The 18,886-nt window shown below is 45.4% G+C and overlaps 1 protein-coding gene across 1 annotated transcript; it reads right to left on the bottom strand.

The window, feature by feature from the left end:
* Positions 1-3,847: 3,847 nt before the first annotated feature.
* On the bottom strand, positions 3,848-18,191 carry LOC139421821 (uncharacterized). The gene is made up of 9 exons (XM_071172942.1): positions 18,179-18,191; positions 17,845-17,969; positions 17,454-17,574; positions 15,255-15,397; positions 10,961-11,051; positions 9,826-9,878; positions 4,647-4,780; positions 4,210-4,365; positions 3,848-3,959 (listed from the first exon to the last, which is right to left on the bottom strand). Exons 1-9 carry the CDS (start codon positions 18,189-18,191, stop codon positions 3,848-3,850), a joined length of 948 nt encoding a protein of 315 aa, XP_071029043.1.
* Positions 18,192-18,886: the final 695 nt, after the last annotated feature.

The following is an 18,886-nucleotide window of genomic DNA, read 5'->3' as shown; positions in this document are numbered from 1 at the left end:
TTCCTCCTCCTCTTCAGTTGTGAATAGTTCAGTGTCTGCTGTTCCTCCTCCTCTTCAGTTGTGAATAGGTCAGTGTCTGCTGTTCCTCCTCTTCTTCAGTTGTGAATAGTTCAGTGTCTGCTGTTCCTCCTCCTCTTCAGTTGTGAATAGTTCAGTGTCTGCTGTTCCTCCTCCTCCTCCTCCTCTTCAGTTGTGAATAGTTCAGTGTCTGCTGTTCCCCCTCCTCTTCAGTTGTGAATAGGTCAGTGTCTGCTGTTCCCCCTCCGCTTCAGTTGTGAATAGGTCAGTGTCTGCTGTTCCCCCTCCTCTTCAGTTGTGAATAGTTCAGTGTCTGCTGTTCCTCCTCCTCTTCAGTTGTGAATAGTTCAGTGTCTGCTGTTCCTCCTCCTCCTCCTCCTCCTCCTCTTCAGTTGTGAATAGTTCAGTGTCTGCTGTTCCTCCTCCTCCTCCTCCTCCTCCTCTTCAGTTGTGAATAGTTCAGTGTCTGCTGTTCCTCCTCCTCCTCCTCCTCCTCCTCTTCAGTTGTGAATAGTTCAGTGTCTGCTGTTCCTCCTCCTCCTCCTCCTCCTCCTCTTCAGTTGTGAATAGTTCAGTGTCTGCTGTTCCTCCTCCTCCTCCTCCTCCTCCTCTTCAGTTGTGAATAGTTCAGTGTCTGCTGTTCCTCCTCCTCCTCCTCCTCCTCCTCCTCTTCAGTTGTGAATAGTTCAGTGTCTGCTGTTCCTCCTCCTCCTCCTCCTCCTCCTCCTCCTCTTCAGTTGTGAATAGTTCAGTGTCTGCTGTTCCTCCTCCTCCTCCTCCTCCTCCTCCTCCTCCTCCTCCTCTTCAGTTGTGAATAGGTCAGTGTCTGCTGTTCCTCCTCCTCCTCTTCAGTTGTGAATAGGTCAGTGTCTGCTGTTCCTCCTCCTCCTCCTCCTCCTCCTCCTCCTCCTCCTCCTCTTCAGTTGTGAATAGTTCAGTGTCTGCTGTTCCTCCTCCTCCTCCTCCTCCTCCTCTTCAGTTGTGAATAGTTCAGTGTCTGCTGTTCCTCCTCCTCCTCCTCTTCAGTTGTGAATAGGTCAGTGTCTGCCATTCCTCCTCCTCCTCCTCCTCCTCCTCTTCAGTTGTGAATAGTTCAGTGTCTGCTGTTCCTCCTCCTCCTCCTCTTCGGTTGTGAATAGGTCAGTGTCTGCTGTTCCTCCTCCTCCTCCTCCTCTTCAGTTGTGAATAGGTCAGTGTCTGCTGTTCCTACTCCTCCTCCTCCTCTTCAGTTGTGAAAAGGTCAGTGTCTGCTGTTCCTCCTCCTCCTCCTCTTCGGTTGTGATTAGGTCAGTGTCTGCTGTTCCTCCTCCTCCTCCTCTTCAGTTGTGAATAGGTCAGTGTCTGCCATTCCTCCTCCTCCTCCTCCTCCTCCTCCTCCTCCTCTTCAGTTGTGAATAGGTCAGTGTCTGCCATTCCTCCTCCTCCTCCTCCTCCTCCTCCTCTTCAGTTGTGAATAGGTCAGTGTCTTCTGTTCCTCCTCCTCCTCCTCTTCAGTTGTGAATAGGTCAGTGTCTGCTGTCCCCCCTCCTCTTCAGTTGTGAATAGGTCAGTGTCTCCTCCTCCTCCTCCTCCTCCTCTACAGTTTTGAATAGGTCAGTGTCTGCTGTTCCCCCTCCTCTTCAGTTGTGAATAGGTCAGTGTCTCCTCCTCCTCCTCCTCCTCCTCTTCAGTTGTGAATAGGTCAGTGTCTGCTGTTCCTCCTCCTCTTCAGTTGTGAATAGGTCAGTGTCTTCTGTTCCTCCTCCTCCTCCTCTTCAGTTGTGAATAGGTCAGTGTCTGCTGTTCCCCCTCCGCTTCAGTTGTGAATAGGTCAGTCTCTGCTGTTCCCCCTCCTTTTCAGTTGTGAATAGGTCAGTGTCTTCTGTTCCTCCTCCTCCTCCTCTTCAGTTGTGAATAGGTCAGTGTCTGCTGTTCCCCCTCCTCTTCAGTGTTGAATAGGTCAGTGTCTGCTGTTCCTCCTCCTCTTCAGTTGTGAATAGGTCAGTGTCTCCTCCTCCTCCTCCTCCTCCTTTTCAGGTGTGAATAGGTCAGTGTCTGCTGTTCCTCCTCCTCTTCAGTTGTGAATAGGTCAGTGTCTGCTGTTCCCCCTCCGCTTCAGTTGTGAATAGGTCAGTGTCTGCTGTTCCTCCTCCTCTTCAGTTGTGAATAGGTCAGTGTCTGCTGTTCCTCCTCCTCTTCAGTTGTGAATAGGTCAGTGTCTGCCGTTCCTCCTCCTCTTCAGTTGTGAATAGGTCAGTGTCTTCTGTTCCTCCTCCTCCTCCTCTTCAGTTGTGAATCGGTCAGTGTCTGCTGTTCCCCCTCCTCTTCAGTTATGAATAGGTCAGTGGCTGCTGTTCCCCCTCCTCTTCAGTTATGAATAGGTCAGTGTCTTCTGTTCCTCCTCCTCCTCTTCAGTTGTGAATAGGTCAGTGTCTTCTGTTCCTCCTCCTCCTCCTCTTCAGTTGTGAATAGGTCAGTGTCTGCTGTTCCTCCTCCTCTTCAGTTATGAATAGGTCAGTGTCTTCTGTTCCTCCTCCTCCTCCTCTTCAGTTGTGAATAGGTCAGTGTCTGCTGTTCCTCCTCCTCTTCAGTTGTGAATAGGTCAGTGTCTGCTGTTCCTCCTCCTCTTCAGTTGTGAATAGGTCAGTGTCTTCTGTTCCTCCTCCTCCTCCTTTTCAGTTGTGAATAGGTCAGTGTCTGCTGTTCCCCCTCCTCTTCAGTTGTGATTAGGTCAGTGTCTGCTGTTCCTCCTCCTCTTCAGTTGTGATTAGGTCAGTGTCTGCTGTTCCTCCTCCTCTTCAGTTGTGAATAGGTCAGTGTCTGCTGTTCCCCCTCCTCTTCAGTTGTGATTAGGTCAGTGTCTGCTGTTCCTCCTCCTCTTCAGTTGTGATTAGGTCAGTGTCTGCTGTTCCTCCTCCTCTTCAGTTGTGAATAGGTCCGTGTCTGCTGTTCCACCTCCCCTTCAGTTGTGAATAGGTCAGTGTCTTCTGTTCTTCCTCCCCTTCAGTTGTGAATAGGTCAGTGTCTTCTGTTCCTCCTCCTCCTCTTCAGTTGTGAATAGGTCAGTGTCTTCTGTTCCTCCTCCTCCTCCTCTTCAGTTGTGAATAGGTCAGTGTCTGCTGTTTCTCCTCCTCTTCAGTTGTGAATAGGTCAGTGTCTGCTGTTCCTCCTCTTCAGTTGTGAATAGGTCAGTGTCTGCTGTTCCCCCTCCTCTTCAGTTGTGAATAGGTCAGTGTCTTCTGTTCTTCCTCCCCTTCAGTTGTGAATAGGTCAGTGTCTGCTGTTCCTCCTCCTCTTCAGTTGTGAATAGGTCAGTGTCTTCTGTTCCTCCTCCTCCTCTTCAGTTGTGAATAGGTCAGTGTCTGCTGTTCCTCCTCCTCTTCAGTTGTGAATAGGTCAGTGTCTGCTGTTCCTCCTCCTCTTCAGTGGTGAATAGGTCAGTGTCTGCTGTTCCCCCTCCTCTTCAGTGTTGAATAGGTCAGTGTCTGCTGTTCCCCCTCCTCTTCAGTTGTGAATAGGTCAGTGTCTTCTGTTCTTCCTCCCCTTCAGTTGTGAATAGGTCAGTGTCTTCTGTTCCTCCTCCTCTTCAGTTGTGAATTGGTCAGTGTCTGCTGTTTCTCCTCCTCTTCAGTGTTTAATAGGTCAGTGTCTGCTGTTCCTCCTCCTCCTCCTCCTCCTCTTCAGTTGTGAATAGGTCAGTGTCTGCTGTTCTTCCTCCCCTTCAGTTGTGAATAGGTCAGTGTCTGCTGTTCCACCTCCCCTTCAGTTGTGAATAGGTCAGTGTCTTCTGTTCCTCCTCCTCTTCAGTTGTGAATAGGTCAGTGTCTGCTGTTTCTCCTCCTCCTCCTCTTCAGTTGGGAATAGGTCTTTGTCTGCTGTTCCTCCTCCTCTTCAGAGTCTTCCACTCTCCCTCCTGAGTTGCCAGACTGCCAAACAGCTCCTTCACCTTCCTCTTCGCATCCCTACACACACACAAAAAAACATCAGATCATTTCTACAGGGAAAAGTGTATTTTGCAGTGTGCAGACCTGGAATCAAATAGTAGTTCAAATAGTTTAGCTGTGTTTAATTGAGCCTGGCTGCCTGGAACCAATTAAAAAGTGCAAAAAGTGCAAACCCTAGCCAGACCAAATCAAATGCTTTATAAAAAAATAAAAAAATAAATGTAGTAACTTTTAGATTGATTAAGAGAGAAGAGGTTGTCCTACAGACCTGCCCATGACCTCGCTGAGTTTCTCTGGGGCCAGGAAGTGGGTGTCTTTACAGATCTCTGTCAGAGCTTCCTTAAACTCCTTCTTATACTTGTGGTCCAACCTCTCCTTCTCCCTCTCCTCCTTCATGTTCCCTTGCTTCTTCCCATAGTTCAGCCTAGAGAGAAAAAAAGAAGAATTGAGAGAAAGTACAAAATTAATGCCATGTAAAAAATGTAATTCAAACGTTAAAAGGTTTACAGCTAAGTGAAGGTAACATACTAAGGAGGAAATAGTTCCACTACCTAAATCTTCAAGGAGTAATTTTTCACAACTAACTCAAATCAAATCTCTCTCACACTTCTATAATTTTTCTACTATCTTTTGTGCGAGCAACATGTGACACTAGAGAGGAATATCATCCTTCTCTATCCCAATCTTCAGAAAGCCATGCTATACAAATGACTGAATTCAGAGGTCTTACTCACTTCTACAATCTTTGGTGTGAGCAGTTCAAGAGGAATGGGTTTTTTCTTCTCCAAGACCAAGGAGGATGTGATGTCTTGGAGCCCCAAGGACTTTCCCATGATCCTCTTGGGATAACAGAAACACAAAGTACAAGGTTATATTACAACTGTCTAATGTGAGTTAAATCAGTCAGCCAACGTCCACAGATAAAAGGTAAAATAGGAAGTGCTGTTTTGCTTTGGTAAACATTTAAAAAGGGTGTTCATTGGAAACATTGTGTTTTACTGTCAGATACCATCCACTCACTAACCAGCTAGAAGATCATACGTGTTTATAATACATTCCATTGTGTAGAGGAAAACCTCCTATACCAAAACATGTGGACTTGCAATCATTGACAACTAGTGGTGAAATAGTCTTCATTTCAGTGAGGGTGAGCTGTGAATAAGCATCTTTCTGGTCTGCGTGACCTCTGGTGAAGGTCATTTATCTGCTGATTGACCACTATTCCCATTTGGTGATGGACAAAAACAAGGACTCACTGTAGAGGCAGACAGGGAAATAAGGGGTAGCCCGGAGTTGGGATCAATTCCATTTCAAGTCAGTCATTTCAGGAAGTAAATTGAAATTCCAATTCTCCCTATTGAAATTGACCCTGGCCATAGCGTTACATACAGGGTCACTAAGGTGACCACGGCTTCTTTTAAGCAAACAAACTTTTTTTTTTTTTTCTATGCTCGATTTTGGACACTAATTTAGGGTCAAAAAGCAACATTTGCCCAGGGCTTACTGACAATGCAGTTCCACTCACCTGTAAGGCTGTAGGGCATGTTTTGACAGGACGGTGTTTGGAGAGCAGTATGCTGATTGGCTGGAAGATGTGGCTACAGGAAGTGAGTTCTCTGTAGAGTGAGGAGCAGCACTACAGCAGGTAGTGGCCAAAGACAGCCAATGGAGAGGACAGACAGTGGGACATCATTAGGACAGAATACAAGTACACACTGATTTAGTGACCATTTCAACAAACAGGCACATACACACGAGAATTAACGGAAAAACACACTCGGACACACTCACTCATACACACAGCAAACATACACACTTTCTCTCTTTCGCCCGGGGGAGGAGTGTGTGAATGCAGTCCACTACCCTACAGGGTCATACTGACTCTAATCTCTTGAGGCTGATTCCTAGCAGCTAACACAGTGTTGATAATTACCACAGGGCTGACACTTCACACACACTCCGTCTATTCACTCAGCATAGCCCTGCATCGGCCTTTGTAAGCCCCACAAGAATCTAGACAGATAGGATATGACCGCACACCAAGTGGCTATAGGTATAAATGGTTTACGAGTAGATGTGTGTGTGTGTGCGTGTGTGTGTGTGTGTGTGTGTGTGTGTGTGTGTGTGTGTGTGTGTGTGTGTGTGTGTGTGTGTGTGTGTGTGTGTGTGTGTGTGTGTGTGTGTGTGTGTGTTTCAGAGGAAACAATCAACTGATTTAAAACAGGAAAATGGGTGCCAGTATCATTACTGCTCAAATAAACTAACTAGGGCTGTGACGGTCATGGGTCTCCTCTCCTTTGCTCCTGACTGCCACGACATGGGTGCTGTTTTTACTAAGGAATTGGGTACATGTATTTAATGATACTCATTTGCTCCAAAACAAAGAGCAACAAAGTTCCATCACGTAAAGATTGCATGTTGTCACGGAAACAGACTCAAGAGAACATTGGCTGAAGCTGTCTTCAGTCAGCTGTTTGTTCCACAACACCATTCTAAAACTGGCTAGACTGTTTGGCCTCCTGAGTGGCGCAGCAGTTTAAGGCACGGTATCGCAGTGCTTGAGGCATTACTACAGACCTGTGTTCAATTCCAGGCTGTGTCCCAGCTGGCTGTGACCGGGAGACCCATGAGGTGGCGCACAATGGGCCTATCATCGTCCGGGTTAGAGGAGGTTCTGGCATCTGGGATTTCCTTGTCCTATCGCACTCCAACGACTCCTTGTGGCGGGCCAGGTTCCTGCATGCTGACTTCGGTCGCCAGCTGGATGATGTTTCCTTCGACACATTGGTGCGGCTGGTTTCTGGGTTAAGCGAGCAGTGTGTCAAGAAGCAGCGTGGTTTGGCTGGGTCGTGTTTCGGAGGAAGCATGGCTCCCGAGTTTCAGCGATGGGACAAGACTGTAAACTACCATTTGGAATTCACAAAATTGGGGAGGGAAAAAAAGTAAAAAATATGTGAAAAAAAAAAATCTACGGTTCTAACTGTCATAATTGTTTTAATGAACTTCATTTTCAAGTTGACCAACTTTACCCAAAAGCAGTAAAGTAAAGACTTATCTTATAAGTTATGCTTTTGGGTAAAGTTGGTCAACTTGAAAATGAAGTTCATTAAAACAATTATGACAGTTATTTTCTTTTCATGGTGGTGTACCTCCATAATCACCTGTTGTATTTGGGGCAGGTGACAAATAAAATGTGATTTGACAATCGTCAGTTACACAATTATACAATTACCGTGCCAGCCCTACCACTAACAGCAGCACATATCTTGATGACAATGATGACAGAATAGCACTAGTTCATCCACGTCAACCCTCTTCACTCCTCCTCCTACACTACAAATGCATCCCAAATGGCACCCTGTTCTCTAATGGCCCTGATCAAAAGTAGTGCACTACATAGGGAATAGGGTGCACTGTACATCGTCCCACTCAACAACTTCAGAGGAGGGGTGTACTTGAATTTGACACCTCATTACTAAACCTATAATTCAGAATGAGGGCTAGGATAGTGGCAGAGAAGGTCCTGGCACATTCATAGGATATGGCTTATTAGCTACACTGCTTCAGTCCCTCTCACGCTCCCTCCCTCACTCCCTCCCTTCCTCACTGCCTCTCTCGCTCCCTCCCTCACTCCCTCCCTAGCTCCCTCCCTCCCTCACTCACTCCCTCCCTCCCTCCCTCCCTCACTCCCTCCCTCTCTCCCTCGCTCCCTCCCTCCCTCGCTCCCTCGCTCCCTCACTCCCTCCCTCCCTCCCTCCCTCACTCCCTCCCTCCCTCACTCCCTCCCTCCCTCGCTCCCTCACTCCGTCCCTCGCTCCCTCCGCCTACACACCAGATGTAGCGTGAAGGAGAAATAGAACACTGCTGACTAATTCTGACCAATTGTAATTATCCCATTGCCCACACTCACTGCCTGCCTGATCTCGGTCTCATCTCTGAAGACACACAGCCCAATTTGTTCCCTACCCCTTAACATTGGGCCTAACCATTCAACATGGAGATCTAAAACGGTCTGGATAGGTAGAATCAGTGTAGCTGAACAGTCTGGATAGGTAGAATCAGTGTAGCTGAACAGTCTGGATAGGTAGAACCAGTGTAGAGGCGGAGCTGTGTGTCTGAACGGTCTGGATAGGTAGAACCAGTGTAGCTGTGTATCTGAACGGTCTGGATAGGTAGAACCAGTATAGAGGTGGAGCTGTGTGTCTGAACGATCTGGATAGGTAGAATCAGTGTAGAGGTGGAGCTGTGTATCTGAACGGTCTGGATAGGTAGAATCAGTGTAGCTGTGTATCTGAACAGTCTGGATAGGTAGAATCAGTGTAGAGGTGGAGCTGTGTATCTGAACAGTCTGGATAGGTAGAATCAGTGTAGAGGTGGAGCTGTGTATCTGAACGGTCTGGATAGGTAGAATCAGTGTAGAGGTGGAGCTGTGTATCTGAACGGTCTGGATAGGTAGAATCAGTGTAGAGGTGGAGCTGTGTATCTGAACAGTCTGGATAGGTAGAACCAGTATAGAGGTGGAGCTGTGTATCTGAACAGTCTGGATAGGTAGAATCAGTGTAGCTGTGTAGCTGTGTATCTGAACAGTCTGGATAGGTAGAATCAGTGTAGAGGTGGAGCTGTGTGTCTGAACAGTCTGGATAGGTAGAATCAGTGTAGCTGTGTAGCTGTGTATCTGAACAGTCTGGATAGGTAGAATCAGTGGAGCTGTGTATCTGAACGGTCTGGATAGGTAGAATCAGTGTAGAGGTGGAGCTGTGTGTCTGAACGGTCTGGATAGGTAGAATCAGTGTAGCTGTGTATCTGAACGGTCTGGATAGGTAGAATCAGTGTAGAGGTGGAGCTGTGTATCTGAACAGTCTGGATAGGTAGAATCAGTGTAGCTGTGTAGCTGTGTATCTGAACAGTCTGGATAGGTAGAATCAGTGGAGCTGTGTATCTGAACGGTCTGGATAGGTAGAATCAGTGTAGAGGTGGAGCTGTGTGTTTGAACGGTCTGGATAGGTAGAATCAGTGTAGCTGTGTATCTGAACGGTCTGGATAGGTAGAATCAGTGTAGCTGTGTATCTGAACAGTCTGGATAGGTAGAATCAGTGTAGCTGTGTATCTGAACAGTCTGGATAGGTAGAATCAGTGTAGAGGTGGAGCTGTGTATCTGAACAGTCTGGATAGGTAGAACCAGTATAGAGGTGGAGCTGTGTATCTGAACAGTCTGGATAGGTAGAATCAGTGTAGCTGTGTGTCTGAACGGTCTAGATAGGTAGAATCAGTGTAGCTGTGTGTCTGAACGGTCTGGATAGGTAGAATCAGTGTAGAGGTGGAGCTGTGTATCTGAACAGTCTGGATAGGTAGAACCAGTATAGAGGTGGAGCTGTGTATCTGAACAGTCTGGATAGGTAGAATCAGTGTAGAGGTGGAGCTGTGTATCTGAACAGTCTGGATAGGTAGAATCAGTGTAGAGGTGGAGCTGTGTATCTGAACAGTCTGGATAGGTAGAACCAGTGTAGAGGTGGAGCTGTGTATCTGAATGGTCTAGATAGGTAGAATCAGTGTAGAGGTGGAGCTGTGTGTCTGAACGGTCTGGATAGGTAGAATCAGTGTAGAGGTGGAGCTGTGTGTCTGAACGGTCTGGATAGGTAGAACCAGTATAGAGGTGGAGCTGTGTATCTGAACGGTCTGGATAGGTAGAATCAGTGTAGCTGTGGAGCTGTGTGTCTGAACGGTCTGGATAGGTAGAATCAGTGTAGAGGTGGAGCTTCCACCAGATCACTTCCACCTTACAGATCTGTTCTCTCAGTCTCACCTGCAGTGATCTGTACCCAGATCAGTGGTGAAGGTGAGCTGCAGCGTGGCAGACAGAGGCAGGCTGTGGGTCTGACAGCACCAGCGGGTCACTGCCCTTCCAGCTCTGCCTGAAGGGCTGCACCACTGAGTAACCTGGAGGGAAGGAAAACGACACAGCAGCCTGTCATGCCAGGGGCCTGGGGCTCAGACCGAGGGGATCGGCCTTAGCATTTTAAAATTAAAACAGACAGGGCTTTGATGAGACAAAGGACTCCTCATGATTAACATTTGATTTTACTTCCTGAATTGAATGATTTGAAATGAAATTGACCCCAACCCTGCAGTCTACCCAGCCACCGGGCCTTCAGTACCGTAGTAGCATAATCAGCCACACCCGCTGTGATGTCAGTTTACATGCCAATCCACACTGCTGTGTGTAGTCTGCATAATATGTGCTGCTATGCAACTCAGTCAGCCAGGCATGGTCCCTCTCACTCTCGGAGTTCCATTGTTATCATCACGTCTGTGACATCAGAGCAGTAGAACGCTGCTCGTCCACTGTGGTCCTAATGAACACATAAATAACCAACAACCTATGACAGCCTGACTGTCTCTATTGCAATTGCCTCGCTGTGTCTGCCAGCCACCGTCTAATACTGCAGAGTGCTGTAGAGTGCAGTCAGGACACCATGGCACTAGCAGTGCCCGGTGAAATAGTTTCACAGCTATGCCAAGCCGTCATCGGCAGAATTTAAGCTATGCTAGATGTGAAGATCTCAATGTCGGTTCATGTTGATAGACTTAGTGGACTTCAGCTTGTAGCGATGTTCGAATAATATAATACATGCCATTAAGCAGACACTTTTTTCCAAAGCGACTAACAGTCATGCTTGCATACATTGTATGTATGGGTGGTACGGGGAATCGAACCGACTACTGGCGTTAGAAGCACCATGCTCTACCAACTGAGCTACAAACGACCGCTAATTAAATAAAGTAGATTTCAGCAATCGTTTGCTCCAGAAATGAATGTGCTACATATGTTTGCCTCCAACCCTGGCATTAGACTGCTAACCTGGGTCATGTTCAGTAGGAACTAAATGGAAGCAAAGAGGCTGAAACGAGGAGGGACCTAATTGAATTTGTCCAATAAGAAAAGCTTGAATAGGACCAAGTGAGTTGCTGAGAAGATAGGGCAATAACTCATGAAGTTAGAGAGACAGTGACATCGTTACCTGTAGAGGTCTCGTCTGACACGGCCAGCTGTAGTACACCCAGCAGGAAGTTGTGGTTCTGTCCTGAGCTCATCTTGGAGAAGGAGGTACTCTACAGTCAGGCAGCACATCACCCCAGGCCTGGTGTCACATCCTTTAGGCAGAAAGCTACGACAAACATTCACAGACACAACACACTAGGCTTGGACGATATACCGGTTGAATCTAAAACCGAATATTGGCCCCTTGATAAAGGGCTACTTGCTGTTGTGTTCGATGGTGATCACTCGAGTCTGCAAGTGTTTTGGACAAAATGAGCATTGAGACGATGTGCAGTCGACATCCCAACTCACTTATGAATATAACAAAATGGCATGACTCAACTTGCTACAAAACCTGGGTACAGGGGACCTGGGGCAGCCACAGACGTTACTCCGATAGACAGTGAGTACGTTGTAAAAACTAACAAAATATGTGATAGTATATCAGTCGCCAGTGATTTCATCAGCTGGTTTGAGCTTGTTGTAGGCTGTCTGCTGATAGTTAGCTTCACTGACAAACACAAGGATGTAATTTTAGATAGCTAGCTTAGGTCGGATGTTAGGCACTGAACTGATAAACAGCATGTAGTTTGTCACTTATTTACGATCGTTTGACAGCTTGCTGATGTTGTAGACATGTTCCCAGCAGTCAGTCCGTACCAAAACACCAATCACTACGTTGTAACATTGGGTCAGCTAAACACACAGCAACAGACTCGCTGCTGTACTGACTCGGGACAGAGCAGGCTATGATGAAATAATGTTACTACATACAGTAGCTAGTTTATGGAAGGAGCATTGTATTTAGTGTTGCATTAGCTTCGTTAGCTGGTTGGTTATCTTCTCTTTGGTTTCATATGAAGTCACAGGCTCAGGTTTAGAGCTAAAGCTTAGCTAGTTAATAATGGACAGTTTTCGTGTAACTTACATGATCAAACTTAACAACAACAAAAAACATGAAACTCCTTACCTATATGTAACGAAGACAAATTCAAAATTAAACTTCAAATGATTTAGAGATATCTTGATTTATTATTTTTGAGGGCGTCGTTGTTGTAACTATTGTAGTGACTGTTGTAGTGACTGTTGTAGTGACTGTTGTTGTGACTGTTGTAGTGACTGTTGTAGTGACTGTTGTAGTGACTGTTGTAGTGACTGTTGTAGTGACTGTTGTAGTGACTGTTGTAGTGACTGTTGTTGTGACTGTTGTAGTGACTGTTGTAGTGACTGTTGTAGTGACTGTTGTTGTGACTGTTGTAGTGACTGTTGTAGTGACTGTTGTTGTGACTGTTGTAGTGACTGTTGTAGTGACTGTTGTTGTGACTGTTGTAGTGACTGTTGTAGTGACTGTTGTTGCTAGGTAACATGGTAAAACTAAATGGGAAGATGTTTCTGCCAAGGGCGCCGAGTCACTAAGAGGCTTCCAAGGGGCTCAGCAGAGGACTCACCAACTAGCGTTTGAGATTGACTCGTAAATGCGCAGTGTTCGTTTTGACACTCATCCTGGGGTAATTTAGACATACCGACTGTATGATTTTCAATACCTTAAAAAATATATATATATAACTATCTAAAATGTGCCAAATAAATGATATGCAGCCCAGCTATGATTTGGTTTGCTGACTTGCTAGCTAAGTGGCCAGATGTCAAGATCAAGCTTCTTGGTTACAGCAGAGACAATCAATCCCCCCCTGGATCAAGATCCATGTTGTTTCAATTGTTTTGTTTTGTGCACCCCTTGTGTGCACTTCAGGTAATACCCCATTATGGTACAGAAACTGTAGAAAAATCCTAGCACACACACACACACTAGTGAAATGACTAGTCAAAAATCACAACTTTGCTAACGTACTAAAAAGAGGCAAACACACACATATGCAGATCAACCATAATACAAACATAAATATGAAAAACAATATCTATCTCCTACTACTCGATGACCTTTGACACTTCTGGTCTTTTCTCCAACTGTCATCGTTAGCTTCATCTTGCTAACCAGGAAAGTGATACCACCAATTATCTGTGTTGGGGAAGGCTTCGATGTTCTCCAGCCTGTTCACATAACCCCAAACTCAGTAAGCTGTTGGAGTGTGGATGTTACATAACAATACAACTTCCTTTCATCATCTTTTCCCCTGGCTAGGTTTGCTTTGACAACACCACCATATCCAACACAGAAAAACAACAGGACTCCTTGGGTCAAAAGGAAAGTCTGAGTCTTAATGAAAGTGCAGGCATGTGGCAACATAAACAATTGAGCAACATCTGGAGCTTAGCCCACTACATAAACATCATGATCAAAGCGAGAACACGGCGCTCTTCTCCTCTCAAACCGGTTCAAAGCAGACCTGGAATCGAATACTATTTGAAATCATTTCAAATACTTTAGCTGGGCTTGATTGAGCTTGCCTGGCACAATGGATCCACTTGAATAGTCGCAAACCCCGCCCATCTGGCACTCTGACCAGGCTAGAGCAAATGCGGAAAGTATTTGAAAGATTTCAAATAGTATTTGAATCCAGGTCTGGATCTCCAGCTCCCTTCATAAGGGAGACTGGAGGCCAAGAGAGACTTCTACTGAGGGAAAAGGGTCGATTCGAAGTGGATAAGAGATGGAGATGATGAAATCCTGTGAAAGATAAGCCTTCAGACAGGATGAATTGGTTGAGAACAGAGAAGAAGAGGATAGGGTGATTGAGAAGTCTTTAAATTAGCTGAGAAACATGCTTGTTTGTTGTTTCTATGGTTGTGAAGGAAGAACTTTTCCATTCCAGACAACTTGACACAGGCACACACACGCTAGGATAATAGCATTGGTGAGGGCCTGGCTGATGTACAGTAAGGCTGGGTGGTGACGGGGTGGCAGAAGTCTGAGGTGGGGAACAGCAGCGCTGTTATCTTCAGGTAAATTATCTGAAAACAGAGAGAGAGAGCGAGAGAGAGAGAGCGAGAGAGAGAGAGAGAGAAAGAGAGAGAGAGGGGGAGAGAGAGAGAGAGAGAGAGAGGGGGGGGAGAGAGAGAGAGAGAGAGAGAGAGAGAGAGAGAGAGAGAGAGAGAGAGAGAGAGAGAGAGAGAGAGAGAGGGGGGGGGGGAGAGAGAGAGAGAGGGAGAGAGAGAGAGAGAGAGAGAGAGAGAGAGAGAGAGAGAGAGAGAGAGAGAGAGAGAGGGAGGGAGGGAGAGAGAGAGAGAGAGAGAGAGAGAGAGAGAGAGAGAGAGCGCACAACAGGGAAATAGAGAGTGAGAAAGACGTCACTAACACGTCAACTTGACAGAACACTGTCAGACAGAACAAAACAATTTGCACAGAAGTCGGGAGCTCACTGTCAGAAAACGAATGGAACAGAATCCACATTTGTCAGACGGCTATTTCCCGGCCTTTTTTTCCTGACCTGACATGTTATGCAGTGTTTCACACAGAAAAGTACAATTGTTCAGTGACTACAAGAGGTAGGAACCAGAGCCATATACTGTAAGTACCATATCGAGGCGAGACCGTATACCACGGGTATGACAAAACAATCATTTTTACTGCTTTAATTACATTGGTAAACAGTTTATAATAGCAATAAGGCACCTAGGGGGTTTAGGAGATATGGCCAATGTACCACGGCTAAGGGTTGTGTCCAGGCACTCCGCATTGCATCGTGCAGAAGAGCAATCCCCTCTGGTCTTATTGCTTAAATTACCCACAGACATACAATAAGGTAAGATAATCACCATCATTGGCTTCATTAGGAAATGCGTCGGCAGACGTTGTCCCCTAAGGTTCGCTGCTCCTCCAATCAAAAGCCCTGGATTAAAATAGAGGTTGGCGCTAAACTAAAGGACGACCGCACACAGGGCTATCGCAGACAACCCTAATGCTGTGGCTGAGGACAGAAACAAGTACAAGAAGTCCAGCTACGACCTCCAAAGAGTCATCAAAAGGACAATATAGGAATAAGGTGGAATCATACTACACAGGCTCTGACACCCTCCGTATGTGGCAGGGGCTACAGTCCATTACGGATTAAAACAGGAAGACCCAGCCATGATTTGCCTAACGATGCCTCTCTATCAGACAAAGAGTTACCTTGTGAGAGAGATTTAAAAGGTTTTCAAAATGTCCCACCAGGGTAAGTCTACATAAGGGTTTCTAAAATCACATATGGGAAAAATTCATGATGGAAAAAACATTTCCCTGTTTGATGGTTTTATGGGTATTATGACATTACCTCCACTGTGGGGCTATGACGACAATAAAGCGTGTCCTCTAATAGGTGAGGGAAGCTCACCTTTTCCTGTTTGGACTTGAGGATGAGCTCCTCGAAGAGTTGCTGTCTGGACTCGACTTTGTGGTTCTCCTTATCGTCCTTCTCTCCTGGGGTCTTCCTTCTCAGGAGGCCTCCTCCTCCGAAGTGGGACGCAGTCAGCTTGGCTGGAGGACAGATGGATGAGAAAATGTCATCGTTATGGTCCCTAATTCAACAGATAGTATTTTTGTCTTTATTTTGCTATCTCAATGGTTGAACTCAACTATCACTCTTGAGTCTATTTATCAGATCTCCGGATAATAAAGAATTAGGCAAAGTCTCAGATTCTGAAATAGATCAATACTTTATTCAGAGAGCGTTCTGCCCTCTCAAGTTCAGAGCCCATCTTATATATACACACATACAAGTTCCTGTCAGAGGCTATTCCCTGCTCAGATAGTCTGTATTTTTCCACTATACTAACACATCTCATTTTCTTCTGCAAGCCTAGTCATTTCTAACAGTTACTCCCCTACTTGGGGAGGCCACTTTACTGTTATTGGTTTCAGAGTTATCACAAGGTCATCTGTAGACAGTTCAGTTGTTCTCTGATGTCTCAACTATACATTTATCTTATTGCTAAATAGTTACACAATGTTTTAGTCTTAACTTGTCTTACACACACATTATTGGATTATGACTAACACATTTCACACAATTATATGGTTTCAGGGTGGAATACTTTAGTCATTATCTTAAACATACAAATTATTCTATCAAAATAAGAGGCAGCACTACGTACATCTTTACTTACTTATAGATTACTTTCTATTTGTTTCTCTTTCTCTCCTCTACGCCCTTCTCTCTCGCCACAGCTGGGCACAGCCCCAAGCTGAGCCCTGGACACCATATGTGAATTGATCACCCCCCATCTATCTTCAGAGTTCACACTGTTAGGTGACCTAAACTGGGACATGCTTAACATCCCGCCCGTCCTACAATCTAAGCTAGATGCCCTCGATCTCACACAAATTATCAAGGAACCTACCAGGTACAACCCTATATCCGTAACCATGGGCACCCTCTTAGATATCATCCTGACCAACTTGCCCTCTAAATACACATTGCCTGCTTGCGTAATGGGTCCGCGGTCAAAAGACCACCCCTCATCATTGTCAAACGCTCCCTAAAACACTTTCTAATCGACCTGACCGGGTATCCTGGAAGGAAATTGACCTCATCCCGTCAGTAGAGGATGACTGGTTGCTCTTCAAAAGTGCTTTCCTCACCATCTTAAAGAAGTATGCCCCATTCAAAAAAAGTAGAACTAAGAACAGTTATAGCCCTTGGTTCACCCAAGAGTTGACTACCCTTGACCAGCACAAAAACATCCTGTGGCGTTCTGCATCAGCATCGAATAGCCCCCGCGTTATGCAACTTTTCAGGAAAGTCTGTCACGTCCTGACCTTAGTTCCTTTTTTATGTCTCTATTTTGGTTTGGTCAGGGCGTGAGTTGGGGTGGGCATTCTATGTTTTTCATTCTATGTTTTGTTCTGTGTGTTGTATTTCTATGTGTTTGGCCTGGTATGGTTCCCAATCAGAGGCAGCAGTCAATCGTTGTCTCTGATTGAGAACCATACTTAGGTAGCCTGTTCCCATCTGTGTTTGTGGGTAGTTGTTTTCTGTTTTGTGTGTATTGCAACTTGCAGAACTGTTCGTTTGTTGTGTTGTTGTTTTTTGTTCAAGTATTCGTATTTATTAAAAGTATTATGAATACTTACCATGCTGCACCTTGGTCCTCTTCTCCTTCTCCTGACGACAATCGTCACAGAACTACCCACCACCAAAGGACCAAGCAGCGCGTAATGGACTCCTGGACATTGGAGGAGCACCTTGGTCCTCTTCTCCTTCTCCCGACGACAATCGTTACAAAGTCAGGAACCAATATACTCAGTCAGTTAGGAAAGCTAAGGCTAGCTTTTTCAAACATAAATGTTCTTCCTGTAGCACTTGTTTATGTGTTTATGTGTTGTTGCTTTTATCGCACTGCTTTGCTTTATCTTGGCCAGGTCGTAGTTGTAAATGAGAACTTGTTCTCAATTGGCCTCCCTGGTTAAATAAATAAAGGTGAAATAAAACGTAAATAAAAAATACATCTCCTCCACCCCATCTTGCACTCTCCCACCCTGGTCTGCAGCTCCCCACCAATTGTGTGAAGTCTAGGGTCATTGTGTATCTCACCTGAGAGGATTCCTTTCTCATCGGCTTCATCATCTACCAAGTCGTTGAGCTTCTCCATCTCAGACAGAGACTGGTCGGTGTGGGTCAACTCCTCCTCATTCAGGCTGTACATGTCCTTCTTCTCCCCCACAACACACATATTTGAGAGGAGCACAGGGTCAGCCAATGTGTAGTCGCTTTTAGCAATGCGGTTGTATTTACATACACTAAGTCAGAGCGAAGCCAGAAGTTAAATAAAATTCAATGTCCAACTTACTGTGCGGTTTTAAATACACCCTCGTTGCTAAAAGCAGCTAGCCAAAGTGCAGCTCTGCTAGAGATAGTTTTGTGATTTATGTAAAATGGGCAGAGAAGAGAACAGAGACGTGTGTCCGCCTGTATCGGATCTTACGTCTCTCCATTGAAAACCTCTCTCCTCTGGGTCCATGATGGTGTCATATTCACCTAAGCTTCGGTCTATGAACTTATTGGCCTTGTCCTCTGTCTTATATTCATTCAGCAGTGTCTCATTTTTCTCTGGGGGAAGAAATTAGTTGCAAACTGCTCTTGATGTTATTTAGCATCCATCTAGCCTGGTCCCATATCCGTTTGTGCTGACAACTCTTATGGACAATCAATGACCATAGGAGTAGGTAAGACAATACACATATCTAGAACAAGCCTGGATCCATCCACACCAGAATCTGTAACACTTAATGACCCACTACACTCAGTGTAACCATTACGCTGTGTCTTCATTACTACCGCTTTACCTTGTTGATGGCTAGTTGAATCGAAAGGGTACATAAACCCCTTGAATGTACAATTGAAGTCGGAAGTTTACATACACTTAGGTTGGAGTCATTAAAACTCATTTTTCAACCACTCCACACATTTCTTGTTATCAAACTATAGTTTTAGCAAGTCAGTTAGGACATCTACTTTGTGCATGACAAGTAATGTTTACAATTGTTTACAGACAGATTATTTATCTTATAATTCACTGTATCACAATTCCAGTGGGTCAGAAGTTTACATACACTAAGTTGACTGTGTCTTTAAACAGCTTGGAAAATTCCAGAAAATGATGTCATAGCTTTAAAAGCTTCTGATAGGCTAATTGACATCATTTGAGTCAATTGGAGGTGTACCTGTATTTCAAGGCCTACCTTCAAAGAAATCATCCAAGATCTCAGATTTTTTGTTGTTGTTGACCTCCACAAGTCTGGTTCATCCTTGGGAACAATTTCCAAATGCCCGAAGGTACCATGTTCATCTGTACAAACAGTACAAACGTTGTGAGACAGGTTAGTTTTACCCTACTGATGATGTGTTGTTGCAATAGTAATCCGCAAGTATAAACACCATGGGACCACGCAGACGTCATACCGCTCAGGAAGGAGACGTGTTCTGTCTCCTCGAGATGAATGTACTTTGGTGCAAAAAGTGCAATC

The sequence above is a fragment of the Oncorhynchus clarkii genome, chromosome 12 (genome assembly GCF_045791955.1).
Source record: "Oncorhynchus clarkii lewisi isolate Uvic-CL-2024 chromosome 12, UVic_Ocla_1.0, whole genome shotgun sequence".
NCBI lineage: Eukaryota > Metazoa > Chordata > Actinopteri > Salmoniformes > Salmonidae > Oncorhynchus > Oncorhynchus clarkii.
This window is presented reverse-complemented; position numbering and strand designations above follow the sequence as displayed.

Bases quoted from the DNA above. Each gene is read 5' to 3' on its own strand.
- LOC139421821 (XM_071172942.1), bottom strand. The intron at 11,052-15,254 runs GTGAGCTTCCCT...GCCTGACTGTAG, and splicing joins TCAAGTCCAAACAGGAAAAG to AGTACCTCCTTCTCCAAGAT. The intron at 4,781-9,825 runs GTGCTGTCAGAC...TGTTATCCCAAG, and splicing joins GGAAGGGCAGTGACCCGCTG to AGGATCATGGGAAAGTCCTT.